The 15605-nt window shown below is 39.1% G+C and overlaps 1 protein-coding gene across 1 annotated transcript in view; it reads left to right on the plus strand.

Moving 5' to 3' along the window:
* The first annotated feature begins 9991 nt into the window (after window positions 1-9991).
* LOC149805062 (N-acetylgalactosaminyltransferase 7-like) overlaps window positions 9992-15605 on the plus strand; it is an 88595-nt gene continuing 82981 nt past the window's right edge. Inside the window, exons 1-2 of the mRNA XM_089946944.1 lie at window positions 9992-10530; window positions 14929-15133. Coding sequence (XP_089803070.1) covers window positions 10390-10530; window positions 14929-15133 — 346 coding nt within the window. The 5' untranslated portion in view covers window positions 9992-10389. The remainder of the gene's footprint in view (window positions 10531-14928; window positions 15134-15605) is intronic.

Consider the following 15605-nt stretch of genomic DNA (forward strand, 5'->3'; position numbering starts at 1 on the left):
GCGTACTGAATTCGTTTCGGTGATGGTAGGTAAATTTGCCATATTGCTTGTTTGGATAACCACGCTTTAGCAGTAGAATGTTTAACCGCTGCTGCATCAGCGAGTTTACTAATTGCTGCTTTACCCCTCCAGTATCCCCTTGGACTATAATAAATTGATTCCATTTATAATTAATTACCAGCCCCTAATACGAGTTTACCTTTCATTGCAGATTTTACTAACCAATTAGCTAATGATTCTCTGATATTTTTATTTTTAATGGAATCTAGCGAATGAATCAACTTCACATCTGCAATATGCCTATGTTGTAGATCTTTATTTTTATAAGCCACATCATGAACGTGACATGCTTTATCAATATCATTTATGGGATACTCACCTGGTTTTGGTTGATCCTGATTGTCAAGCCTGATATCAAGTCGAGTACCAGGACCACAATAATTATATCCTGGTAGATGTTTTTCTCCAGGGTATTTAGCCCATGGGCTTCCTGGGCAATTTGACATTAATTTAGCAATATCACCACCATCTTTTCTGGGTAAAAAAGAAAACTTTTTTTTCTCGCATTTTTTGTTGTAACCGTAGATAGATCATTAGTTGGAGTTTTAACTCTACAACGTAAACAATATAGATTCATATTATTTATATATGGATATAATTGATTTCTCAGCGACACGAAAACAAGAGCCAGTTAAACACCATCCTGCGTTGCCAAATTCGATCAGAATGATAATAATAGGTCCATCTGGATCGGGTAAGACGCAATTATTACTTAATCTGATAATGAGATGGCTAAAATGGGATAAGTTGTAATTTAGTAGCACCATCAGTTGATGATCAACGATGGTATGATGTACTTAAAGAGTTCAATGAAAACGCAAGATTACTGGACGAAGATAATGATGTTATAGAGTTTATAACCGATATTTATGAAGCGCCGAGCGTTGATGTTTTAGACGGATTTATTAATAATTTAGTTGTATACGATGATGTGATGCTGGACAAACAATCAAATCCTGCCAGAATTTTTTCACGTGGCAGACATAAAAACACTGATGTGATTTATGTTACTCAGCGATACACACAAATACCAAAAGTGATCAGAGATAACTGTAATATTTTAGTTATGTTTAATGTAGTCGATACGCACACGTTGCGAAATATTCATCAAACTTGGTGTAGTGGTAACATGGATATAATTAAATTCAGAAATTTCTTTTCACAAGCGCAATCAACCCAGCACGGGTTTATAACAATAAATTTACATGATCCTAGAACAAGATATCGTATTGGAATTGATAAACTTTTTGGATAAATTGATAGCAGCAGAGGGGGCGGGACCTCTGGTATGTAAACACAACTCTCGGTCAGGTTAGTAGTGACCTTATTTTTTTTTTATTTCAGAAGAAGCTTATACTTTAAGCAAATTAGGTTTCAGACAAGTGGTCTGTTCGACCCCTCTGCTGCTCCCCGATTTTGGCGCCTCTGAAAAAAGGCAGCAGAGATATTTGATTCTGATTGGTTACGTTAAATAAGGGGCGTGTTTCCCACACAAAATTTTCTAGGTTTTAAAATTGCCACATCGGAAATTTTAATCAGTCTAAGCTTTTCTACGAGAGGAACCAGAGTATGCTCCGAGGGATTTGCAAGAAATTCCTCGTAAAAGAACTGTTGTCCAAAGGGAATTATTGTCGAAAGGAACCGACGAAATAATTTGCCGATTAGAGGGAGGAAAGTTGAAAGCAAAGGTAGTGTGACAATTCCGTGTAATTTGTTGATGCCATATCTAATGCTTTGCTGAATTTATTTACTTGTATTTGCATGAATCTTTTTTCTACATTCGTGTAATAATTTTCTTTATGAAGTATAACTGTGTTGAGTTTATGCATAGGAAGTCGTACATTAATCTTCTTTAGATAAGTTTGACGAATTGTTTGAATTTGTCGTCTTGTTTGCATAAGAATTAGGTTCTAAGAATTTAATGCATTACATTAGTTAATATGATTAGGAGAATCCGTGTGAATTCGCCTAATTTAGAAGATTTCACGTATGATTAAGAGTAAGTGTGCATTGACTGCAATGATTTAGTAATTATGTGATGTATCCCATGTATTCGCTGTGTAAATTGAGGCTGGCTCAGAACCCCAGGCCTCGCGTATGGTACGTTAATGTGTAAGGTCAAGGCGTAACGAATTAGCCATTTGACCAGCTAGGGTCATTATAGAACATGTGGAGTCGATTGATAGCCTTAGCATCTGTCTAGCACTTATAGTAAAATCTGATAACGAGGGAGAATAATGAAGAATTAACTGTATCATAAATAACAGGAAATTTAGGTTGTCTCTTTTTATATTTATTTAAAAGGGAGAAAATAGCTCCTGAGACGTATAATCCTGTGACGTATGATGTGACGTTACCCTGAGACGTATACTGAGAAATATAGAGAGAAGTGCAGTGGGACGTACAATCCTGTGACCTAATCCTGCGACGTATTAATTTCTGAAACGTATTCTGAGAGTATCCTGAGACGGATGGTGGAAAATATCATCCTGAGATCCAAGGTTCTGAACAGCTACAGTGGAAGCAGAACAAACTGAAGACAAGCAGGTTATGCAATCGCACAAGACGTTGACTTCGATTGTTCACTCGATCCTATGATGAACTAAATATATCAGTAAACAGATCGGCTATTTTATTTAAATCTATTTGCGTTTTCTTTGTATTTTGGTGAAAGTTTAAATTTCTAAAAGCAGAGTATATTCCTGATGTAATGAAGTTTCACAGTGTTTTTTATGTAATTGATTAAATTGTTTGTTTACATGTACGGGGGCTCGTGTTGGTTTGTTCTATATACCTGCTCAGATCTCTCTCTATTTCACCTATAGGTTTCACCACTTATATTTATATTTACTCGAACCGGGCAATAACATCGAGGGCGGTCAACCCCTAGATAACGAAAGCCAAAAATTAAGCGGGACACCCACCAGGTAAAACAATCTCCCCGCTTTACAAGTTGGGAGGTTTCGTCCGGGATATTAGAACATTTTCATTCGAGTAAAAGAGTCTGAGCAAATATAGAACAAAGTCAGTATCTAGACAGTAATAATTCCATTATTACTATAAGAAATAAGGATCAGAGTGAATCGAGTCATTGTCTGCTAATTTTTGTTGTTGTATACATACACACATATATATATATATATATATATATATATATATATATATATATATATATATATATATATTGTGCATGCGAATTTCTTTCCATTTCTTTTCATATTGTGATGAAAATATTGTAAGAATTGAGACACATACCTTTGCTATCAAGTCGTGTTCTAAATTTGTGGAGTAAATTGGAAAATTTCCTTTGTATCCTCTTGTGAGGAGAGATATTTAGGCAAAACTCGCAGTAATAAATTACGCCTTGTTAGTGGGTAAGCGCGGTACTAATTTGGGGAGACATTCCAGCTGTGTACTGCCCGTTTATTTATTGATTGATTGGTACAGGGACCGTCTGGTTTAACTGAGTCAGGCATACCATAAATACGTGAGGGACTATTTTCAAATAGGGCAGTAAAACTTAAGTTATAGGTAAAAGACTTAATTCTTGTGTCACCTTACAAGTAGACCAGGATGGCGACAGACAGACAATTAGTTAGGGAATTTAAATCAATAGGAAGAGAAGAGTTAGGTTACGATGGAGCCCAGTTAGAGGAATTTGTCGAACGAACTGTTAGGGAACACAAGGAGCAACAAGCAGCTGAGCGTGAACGAGAGAAAGACAGACAAGCAGCTGAGCGAGAGCTCGAATTAGCCAGATTACAGGCCGAGAAGAAATCTAGAGAACTCGAACATATGTTAGCCATGGAGAGACTGAGGATCGAAGCCGAGTTCAGGAGGGGTGAAGATCTGAACGAACTTTCAGGGTTCGCATGTAGAAGACCTGAAGACAGACGACCAATACAGATCACCATGCCTATGTTCAATGACAAGGACGAAATTGTTGACAACTTTTTGACACAGTTCGAAAAGTTGGCACTGGTTCATCAGCTACCCAGAGACCAGTGGGCTATCAATATTTCAGCATTCTTACAGGGAGCGGCGAAAGACGTCTACCACAATATGACACCGGAGGAGATAGACGACTACGACACTCTGAAGAAAGCGCTACTACGGCACTATAAGCTGTCGGCAGAAATGTTTCGGAAACTCTTTAGAGAATCGTCGAAGAGAGCTACCGAAACGCAAGCGTAATTCCGTAGCCGAGTACGCGTAATTTTTAATAAATGGTGAAAATGTCTGGCACCGCGCGAACGTGTGAAGGCATACGCGAAGAAATTTTGAAAGAGCACGTCTTAAGTACGTACAGGAAGGACTTAGTAGTGTTCTTAGCGGAGCGCGAGTTCTCGACCTTCGATGATATAAGCGTGATAGCCGAGCGCTATGAGAGCGCGCACTCGCGTCCAACCACCTGGGGTGGCAGGGACCGACCTGGAATCGGCGAGCACAGAAAGACCACTGAGGTGGCACCCCAAAGACGGAATGGACTGAATGGTGGGAGGCCAGGGGCCGGAAATCGCAGCCGAGAACATTTCCGTGGGTCGGGGAAGACTCAGGGGTAGAGAAGGATGCCACGGGGAGGAAAGGTGAGCCGGTGTGTTACGGCTGCAACTGACCAGTCCATGTCGTTAAGGATTGTAGGAAGTATCGTCCGACAACGATTAATTCGGTAACTCCGAATACTGTTAAGAGACAAGAAACAGTGGCTAATACAGCGGTAGCTACGGTTAACGGTGAGAGGGCAACCGTACTGTATGATACTGGCTGCAGTTATCCTGCCTTGGTGGATAGTAGGTATGCCAAGCCTGGGAATTATACAGGCGAGACGGTTGAGGTCCAGTTTGCAAACCGGACGAAGGATTCGCTTCCGGTCGTCAGCATTGATCTTGATTCGCCGTATGTAAAGGGACGAATTCAAGCAGATAAGTTTGACGAATTGTTTGAATTTGTCGTCTTGTTTGCATAAGAATTAGGTTCTAAGAATTTAATGCATTACATTAGTTAATATGATTAGGAGAATCCGTGTGAATTCGCCGAATTTAGAAGATTTCACGTATGATTAAGAGTAAGTGTGTATTGACTGAAATGATTTAGTAATTGATGTGATGTATCCCATGTATTCGCTGTGTAAATTGAGGCTGGCTCAGAACCCCAGGCCTCGCGTATGGTGCGTTAATGTGTAAGGTCAAGGCGTAACGAATTAGCCATTTGACTAATTAGGGTCATTATAGAACATGTGGGCTCTCGTGACCATTGCTTCGATACTGGTTAAGCCTGCTCTATCCAGCACTTCTAGGTTCGTCCCTCTGTCTTGCCATCTGAAGCCCATAATCCAGCGCAGGGGTCTCGTGTGGAAGCGCTCAAGTTGCTTGATGTGCTTATTGTATGTTGTCCAGGTCTCACATCCATATAGGAGGCGTGTTAGCACAACTGCTTTATATACCTTTATCTTGGTGGACAGTTTGATATTCCTGTGACTCAACACGCGAGAGCGGATACGTCCTAAGATTGACTGGCGCTGACGATGCGAGCCGTTATCTCTTTGTCTAGCGATTCATCGGAAGATATGATGCTTCCAAGGTACTTGAAGTGATCGACAGCTTTCAGTTGGGTGTCTTCGATAGACACGATGGGGGGGGGGGTGCGAGCTATGGTGCCTGGGACAGGTTGGTGAAGTACCTTTGTATTGTTCATACTGATAGTGAATCCGAAGAGTCTCGAGGCTTCCACGAAGCGAGTAACGATGATCTTGAGATCTGCTTCCGTGTGTGCCATGAAGGCACAGTCATCCGCAAAAAGAGCTTCAAGAATACGTTTTTCCATTATTTTGGACCGGGCATTCAGTCGGCGAAGATCGAAGAGAGAGCCAACCCGTCTGTACTATATGTACACATCTTTCTCGAGATTACGTGCAGCATGGTTCAGGACACACGTAAAGAATAGGTTGAATAATACTGGGGCGAGAACGTAACCCTGCTTCACGCCGTTAGAAACGTTGAATGGCTTGGAGACATCCCCGTTGTAGAGAACAAGTCCCGTCATGCCGTCGATTCACTGTGAAGATCCGATCTGGTCTGAAACCACATTAGGCCTCCGGCAGTATGGCTTCAGCAGAGCCTACGGTGGAGGGCATGTTCAGTAGGTTGGAGAAGTGTTCCTTCCACCTTTCGGTGACACTCTCTTTGTCTTTGAGCAGAGTGGTCCCGTCAGAAGAGATTAGCGGGGTGCTGCAGGCTTTCGACGGTCCATAGACATCTTTCAGGGACCTGAAAAACTCTTTGGAGTTGTTGGTGTCTGCGTAATGCTGGACTTCATCTGCTTTTCGGTCCCACCAACTATTTTGCATAACGTGGAGTTCTCTCTGGGCTTTGCTGTGCAGGTGTTTGAAGCGATCACGTTCTGAGACTGAGTCAGCGTCGGTCTGCCATTCTATATAGGCCTATCGCTTTTGTTGAAAGAGGATGCTTATCACTTCGTTATTTCCGTCAAACCAGTCTTGGTGGACTTTTCTTTTGGGTCCTAGGTTGACCTTCGCAGACTCACGCAACATGTCCCTGAGCTGGTTCCACTTTGAGGTTGGGTCACAAGTCAGAGGTCCGTGTGCAGTCAGTAGGTTGTCAATGTGAGCTTGATATTGCTCTCTCACATGCGGATGGTTCAACCTTGCAGTGTTGAACTTGATCCGGGTAAGTTTCGGCTTTTTGTGATGTGGCGGGACAATGTTGAGATCAAGGATAGCCCTGACTAATCGGTGGTCCGTCCAGCACTCGGTTCCCCTCAAGGCTCTTGTTATCCTTACATCACGGACATCTCTGTTACGGACGATGATATAGTCGATCAGATGCCATTGTTTAGATCGGAGATGCATCTAAGTTGCTTTATATTTGCTCTTCTGACGGAAGAGTGTGTTCGAGACCGTCAAATTGTTCTCTGCACACATCGACAGTAGGAGCAGTCCATTCGTGTTCATTTTTCCGATTCCATGCTGCCCCAGTAGTTCATTCCAGCTTTTATAGTCGTGACACACTCGGGCGTTAAAATCGCCAAGTACGACGAGTTTGTCGCAAGCTGGGGTAGCTTTTACGAGGGCATCGAGACCTTCGCTGCTGGTCAACGTGGGGGCATACGCACTGATGATGGTGATATACCGTGACTTAGAGAAGGGTCGCGGATTCTTTGTTCATCTTCTGTTTTCCCCTTCCAGAAAATGGTGTAGCTACCTTAGGGTTCGCAGACAGATCCTTCATCGGCTAGACATGTCTCGCCAAGAGCGGCAATGTCAGCCTTGTATCGGCCCAGTTCTCTGGATATGAGGGCTGTTTTTCTCTGAGGCCTGGGTATATCTTCTTTGTCCATGAGTGTGCGTACGTTCTATGTACCGCGAATGAGTTTGGTTTGTTTATGCTTATGGTGTCGACTGCAATAAGGGTTAACTGCCAACCGCGGCTTGCCTGACAATTAGTTTAAAGGAGAGACGTTATTGGACACCTTTTCTAGTACGTTCCCTTACTAGGGTGAGCAGTGTTGACATAAAACAGGGTTGCTCAGTCGCCTTGGATGCTGCCGGACTTCTTTGCTCTCCTGGTTCAAAGAAAAACGACCAATTGTCCACTGACCGCCTCCGTGTAGGTTTGGAACTACCACTGCCAGTAGTAACATCTACCTGTCGCTTCTTCCCCACCCCCCACCCCCCTCGCCGTTGGACTTTGAAGATGCGCAGAGTAGAAAGAAAGAGGACGCAGGGGTTGGAGTGAAGAGCGTTACACAAGAAAACAATGCGCGTGAAGGAGATTATAGTGAAGAAGCTGCTGCGCTGGAACAACCTTACCCATTCGGCCGCAGAAGTCGGAGTCCAGTGGCACGATAACTCGTTACGGCTGGCAACTTCTTTGGCTGCAGTGGATGGCCAGGTCCTCTTTTGTGCTCCGACGTGTCCTCTGCACTCCACAGTGCATTGCTGAACCGCCTTCCTGGCCGTTGGATCTTCTGATTGATCTCGTCCGCCCAGTCAGCCGGAGCAGTCTTCGTATGCTGGGTTGAGCAAGTCCCTAAAATCACCGGAAGGCTCGAGACATACCAGCTACCCTCACCAGGTTTATCCCGCCAATCGAAGCGGTTTCCCGGGATGTGGCCGCTGTCGCATACAAACAGCTACTAGGAGCCACAGGTGAGAGTTGGGAATCTACATACACTTTAATATATTGTTACACACTAATTGTGCAAAAATGAAAACAAGAAAGGACAAAAGAGTTTTCGCAATGCAGTAGTAAAGTTTTGGAACGATCTACCCAAGCAAGCTAGAACTGTGCATAATTCTAATGATTTTAATTTATTGATGTCCACCTTGAGCGCGTCTGATTTAAATGGTTTTTTTGCGGTTGGTTACCAGGACAGTCCTAAAAGTATGATTCGCAATTATATTTTTAATAGCTCTCATTTCTTTTTAAAATTCTTGTGTTTTTCCACTGCTTTTTTCAAATTAAAGCACTTGGTGGTAATGCACGGTTAAAATTTCTAGTCCCTAGGTTTTCATTTTTTGATCGGCGTCCTGTTGCCGAAAGTCTTGCTTCTTGTTGTATCTCAGTGTTCTATCTTGATCTTTGTTCATCAATGTTTTTTGTTTTTTGTTTCAACATATGAATATCTTTGAATAATCGCGTCAACATTTGCATCGTCTATACATTATACATTACCTATACATATATTTATGTTTGGCTTAGTGTTGCAGTCCCAAATGCTACATTAATGTACCTTTGTTTGTATTTGTTTTATGTACATGTATGTTTAATTTATTTTCACGTCACAATCCGCTACTGTATGTGTTGTATACCTATATTTATGTATAGTTTATGTATTTTACGTTCTCGTAATGTTGCTCTTACTTTGTCATTCCTGAAATTGGCTGCAGTTTAAAAGTGATTTTAAATGTATCTTCTACAAATGAAAATATCATTGTATTGTATTCTATTGCAGTGCATTGCGTTGCGTTCCGTTGCATTGCGTTGTATTGTATTGTATTGTATTGCATTGTATTGACCCACGACAAAATAAATTCACTTCTTAGAGACCTGAACATATTGCATTACAAGAGAATTTTGCTCTAAAATTATTGGTAACCCATAAAGAGATTTTATTATTTTCCTAGATTGTTTCTACTTTGTAGCTAATGTATTTCCGTTATTTCTCCATTGTAAATGAAAACAAAAGAAACGCATGTGTTGTTATTACCCGCGAAATGTAGATTATCGTCGTAATTTTGGTCTTTACCAGAAATACGTTAGTGTCAGTTAAGTAAATTCGTGTTTATGATGTGAAGATATTATCACCGGTTTTGCTATAAAAAGACCATAGTGTTTAATTTGGCGTAAAATATTAGAAATACAAGTATCTATATCATCCTTGTTTATACACATTCTTAGCAAATATTATATTGTGCAAATGCAGATATCTTCTTCATATTGGCTTAATTATTCTTTAATTGTCACTTAGACAGGGGTTTTCTTAGATTGTACTCTATATTCTTTTAAGTGTGATTTTTCTGCTCTTCTATATTTTGTATCATGTATGTATCGAAATATCTTTTTTATGGAATGAATGAATGAATGAACGAACGAACGAATGAATCTCATGCCTCCGTACACATACCACTGAAACTCTATCAATGTAGTAAGAAAATGTCAGGATATCAATAAAAATGAAAATATAAAAAATCTATACAGTTCCGTTATTATATATATATCTTTTTAGGATTAGCTTCTTTCTCATATAGTCTGACGTTTTCTTACAAAAGTGATGAAGTTTCTCAGATGTGCCCCATAAATATACAAAACACTCACTCCGGGATAAACTTAGTTTGTGGTTGAATTTAGCTTATAACTACCGGAAGTTTTAGACAATGGGAATTCTTTCACTATCTTCCTTATTTATCACAATACAGCTATTTATATTAAGATTTGATAGCTCCGAACAGTTTGGTTTTTTTTTTTTAAAGAGGAATTTTTTATTCAGAGAAAAGTCTTATATTATCTGAAATCTAAAGCATTTGGGGAAAAAAAATGAACTGAGTGTATTCCCAATTAATAAGAGTCCAAATTTCAATCAAACACCTGTCAGTCACCTGGCCACGTCGTCGGAAGTTAAAAAGTCGATAGCCACTAAGATGTACACCTTTCTATGTGTACAGTGATATGTTCATACACATTGCATTAACAAGAAACACGTGTATTTCTATAAATTAATAGACATTTTACACGTTTACCGTTAACTTTGTGCACCTTGATACAGAGGACAGGAAATTAGTTACGGTTCATTCCGATTTTACTATTACAAATGCGGGTCCGATTTAGGAGAGGAGTTATCATTAAACTTTGCATTGTAGCAGTTTTATTACTCATATCAATACCAATCATCGTAAATCAACTTGATTCAAGCTCCCAAGAGGCCAGGGCTAAAAAAGGATCTTGGCATGAGGTATAGCACTTTTTTTGTCTTTAGGTTGTTATATTGTAGATATAAATAAATGGCAGCATCTTAGCCAACACTATTGTTTACCTAATTCAGCAATAAAGTTCTATTAAAAAATGTGTTTTAATAAAAAAAAATAATAATTCAGAGGTTCTTAAACTGTGGTACACAAACCACTGGTAGTCTGCAAGCTCCATTTGGGTGGTCTGCAGAAAGGTTCTGGAAGAATCTTGAAACCGTACTATAAAAAAACAGGCTCATCCATCACCTTAGAAAGGAAGACTGCTATTATTAAGATATGAGTTTTATTTTTATGACAAAAATGTTCATTATTATTATTAAGTTTTGTATGTAGTGCTTTTATGCAAAGTGCTTTACAATAGTTGGCTAATGATATGATCAACATTAGCAAAGATCATTAAGTGGTCTCCCAAGACCTCAACAATCATTAAGTGGTTTTATGTTGCTAATACTCTGGATTGACAGTATTTATACAAATTTATTGATATACCAACCTTCCAGGCAGGGTTGATTTGGGTTTTGAGACTCAAAAAGTGTTTTCTGGTTCCAAGGTGGAGGTCAGAGTGTGTGACCCCAGAAAGCATTATTGTATGATTGCAGAATAAGTTATTTACCCATATAAGGCAGTGAGAAATAGTGGAAATTTAAATGTGAATGAAAGAAAATAAAATATTTGCTTTGTTTGAAGTATTTAATAAACTTTAAAAGGTACCAGGTAGAATTGTTATTGTCATGTACACACACACATGCATAAGCACAACCATGCAGACATTAAATAAAATATATTAAAAAAATTCTTTAAAATCCATTTCATAATAGAATACAGGCATTGTAGTCATTGACATTGCTGTGCTCATTAGTTTGTTGCAGGGTTTGAAGGTGTTGCAGATTTTCTTATTTGCACGCATTAGAGATTGGATGGTTCCATTCAAACCTAAGAGTTTATTGCATTTTTCTCGTCATTGATCATACCGCATTTGCAGTGATGCAGGGTGGAGTTTGTCAATAGATGTCATATATTCCAGAATGACTAAGGTTGGCCTAGTGGTTTGAGCATCCTCCTTGGATGCGGGAGATTGTGGTTTCCATCCCCGACTGAATCATACCAAAGACTTATAAAAATGGTACTAACAACTGCCTCGCATGGTGCTCAGTATTAAGAGGTAGTGTTAGGACTGGTCGGCCTGGTGTCAGGATAATGTGACTAGGTGGGACATCATGCTACATGCCTGTGGCATGATGCCCCAGTGTTAGACATCACTATAAACTGCCACATTGCAGACATTATAGTGATATGACTGAAAAATTCAAATCACACACACACAGAGACTAATGTTAATATGGTGTTTGTAGTATTTGCAAAGTATAAAATACTTCATGAAGTAAAATTTCATCTCCCAGCTGAGTTTGCTGGGCTTTGCAGATGGCATAAGCTTTCCTGATTCACAGCTGTGTTTGCGCATTTTTCCTTAAAATAATAATCACACCACCACACTGCAAATCGTTCCAACTTTGAAATAATCATGTTTTCCATTTTATGCAAGGAGTACAGTCTGGATTTTTAGTAAATTATGTTTCTCCCAGAATACTTACCCAATCAACCCAATCAAATTAAGATTAGGAGAAAAGCTTGCTACCTTTCAAATCCAGCCCTCCCAAAGAGTAAAAAATCATCTTTTCCATATATCTGAAGATTAGTATCTCGTGCCCATTACATCACCTTCTCAGTATCAGATGTTGTTGGTTTTAAACTGAGTGAAGTATCAACAATGATGCCTTTATGACAGGGAGGTATGGAGAGTTTTAAATAATGTGATTGGAGAATCATAATTTTTCTGAAAAAATTGTGTCTCTTTTAAACACATTCCCCAATCACTTTATCATTAGGAGAATATCCATTAGGCAGCAGGAATGCTGTGTATCCTACCCATACCCATGGCAGTTGATACTTGACAATTACACACAGACTCCACTTATTGACAGATATTTTACAGGTGATTCCAGTGAAAGTTAAAGTATGCCCTTAAGGAGACTGCTGACACAAACTGGGACTTGTAATGTGTGCAATAGCCATTGGATTTATCTGATTCAGATCTTATCTCTTTGAAGCTAAATCCCTCTGATAAAAGCTCAAGAATGTTGACCATGCATGCCAACCAAGAGCTTCTGCTATGTCTCAAATCAAAACATTGTTTGAAAACCAGATTCTCAAAGATTGCTATAGTTTCATGAGGTGACTCAGATCTTTTGAGATTTTAGAGTATGCTGAGTATATGACCCACTCAAGCCATGGTAATGGAACTTGACAGGTGATATCCTCGTTCCTGACATTCACCACAAGATAGAGTTTATTTCTTGTTCTAAAACTTCTAAGTAATACATAAAAGTACAGACATGATCTTGCGTTGTTGCATCCCTCGATGTATCTGCCTGCATCATAATATCATGGAACCATCTATTTTGAACTGAAGATAGTTGGGGTTCAGTAAAAAGGCATGTAACTTACTTATCTTGCATGGCATATTGAAAAATATCTGGCCAAAGGCTCAGATATTTCTTAATTGAGGCATGTCAAAGCCCATGACAGATTCCATTTCAGAAAATGGGGTGAGGGATTTTGGTCAGTTCATGTTAAATTGGCTAGTTATTCTGAAAAATCTTTATTGTAGCCAGTATTTACTCACTGATGATGCCAGAAAGTTTCAGATATCATGAAACAGTAGCCTTTGAAAGAAATTAGGACCAGATTTTTTATACAGCCATAGAAAATGTCAACCAGTTGAAGAATTGAGGCACTCAAAGGGATGATGTTGACTGCATCAAATCCCTGAATATATGCTACCAGTAATTTCCCTTGTAGGCTTTCAAAGCAGATGGATTTCTTGCTATTGAGATTTTCTCCACAATTACTGGTTTAAATTCTGACAAGAGCCAGACATGAAGGAGAAGTCTGGACAAGGATGAAATACCTGTGACCACAGTTATTTGAAGAGATTGGCGCTTGGCTAGAATCGTTCAGGACAGATGTGTTGCCAAACTGAGTAGATTGTTGTTGCAGAACTTTGACATCTTAGAGGAGCTGATTGAATCATTTTGCATTGCTGATTCCTCAGCTTCTGTATTATTTGCATGTGCGTGTACGCAAAAGTCCACAACCCCTCCCAACTAATTGAAAGTGCATCCACAGCCCATATTTTTTGGATCTGGAACTGGAGAGATGAAGGTAAGTGTGTCACCTTGTCACAGAAAGATCTATTACTGAAGGCCCCAAAAGCTCTCAAATCAGATGAAAGGCCAATTGATAGAGGGACGATTTGGTATGAATGATCTGACCCTGTTGTGACAGAGATCCAGTCAGGACACTGAGTCTGCTGGGAAAGTGTGTGATTTGTCTGTTTATATCGAGTTTGGAATACCAATGCAGAAACTGCCAATTCACAACACACAGACCTGGTGATTTGGTTCCCCCCTGTTTCATGAGGTAAATTACCAATATTGAATTGTCCTGCAGGATAAGGACTGATTTCATGCATCGGTGGTTCTTCCAGAAATGAATGGTGTTAATTAATGCCTTCATTTCCAAAGGTAGATATGAAGAGGCAAACAAACATTGAATTGTACTCTGTTGAGATTGGTGATAAACTCCATACCCATATGAAAAAACATTGGGTTAGACAGGGGTCACTTTTTTCCTGATTCAAGAGAATGCCAAGGCGACTCAAAAGGGAGCAGAACATTCCTGCACTTGAAAGAACAAAACTTACCATATGTTTCTGGAGAATGTCATCAAATATACTTGTACCACTGTTGCTGTGGATGAAGTTGACCTGAACAGGGTAACAAGATAGTTTTTTTTAAATTTATTTTTTTAGTGGGCAGAAAGCATGTACAATGGGAGATTAATATTAGAGCATTATCAGAACCTACAGCTTGCCCTACGTTCCAACTTAAGATGACATGGGTGGTTTCAACTTTTTAAAGGTTCATAAGTTAATAAATTCAGTCATTTATTTTCCACATGTCAGAGAAAAAATGTTATCTATCTGTCCTTCATAAATGTGTGTCCAATACTGGTGATGTTTTCTATTAATTCTCATTTTATTCTGGTGTATAGGATATGATTAAGAAATATTCATGAATATTTCTGTATACATTGATTTTAGGATTATTAATTATTACCAGAGTGTGACCATCAAGGACACTCAATGGACAACCAAAATTTTGTCCTTTACATACAGGTGTCATTTATATATTGATGAAAGATGTATAGAAACTTACGAAAAGGTGTTCATGGACATTGTTCTTTATGAACAGATGCCCTTTATGTGGAGCAGTCCAAAAATGTTTTATTGTGGGATTTTTTAAAATAGATCTTTTTTTCAGCTTGCCAATGATATCAAGAAGTTGAATCCATTTAAAGTAGGGGAGACAAAAAATGAGCAAAATGTGGCTGCCAATCCCATGGATGTTGTCAAAAGAGCAGAGGCGGCAGCAGAAGATGCAAAAAAATATGGACCTCAGGCAGTGATGAAAAAGAATGTTCTGGGAAATTATGAACCCAGAAACTATCCCATCCGATCAGGGCCAGGTGAGGTTTTGTTTTGTGAAGGAAATATACTTCTGTAACAGTATAACCTATACATATTATGTAAGTGATTTGGGATGTGATTGGCTTGATGCTACATGATCAGTCCTGTACATTTATTCATAATACAGGCTTGACCCTTAATAAATTACAAAAACACAAAAACATTGATTTTGATTGTATAATGCAGACAAACCGATTACATAACTCCATAGTATGTAGTTAAAGTAATACAGTCTGGATTGATTGTCATATGCTGTGATGTGACAATGAAAGCTATACATGTTAATAAACAAATTCTTACTACCCTTTATTGTGGCAATTAGACTTAATCAGGATTGAATAGACTTGGTTAAGCAAAATTAGTTTTATATTTTAATACAATAATTTATATTTAATTTAATTTGAGTAAATGCATATACATGAACTGTATGACTTGTGCTATAGCCCCAGTTACATATATCAGGATGGGTTG

Source organism: Sinohyriopsis cumingii, chromosome 2 (assembly GCF_028554795.1).
Source record: "Sinohyriopsis cumingii isolate HCF-2022 chromosome 2, ASM2855479v2, whole genome shotgun sequence".
NCBI classification, from domain to species: Eukaryota; Metazoa; Mollusca; class Bivalvia; order Unionida; family Unionidae; genus Sinohyriopsis; species Sinohyriopsis cumingii.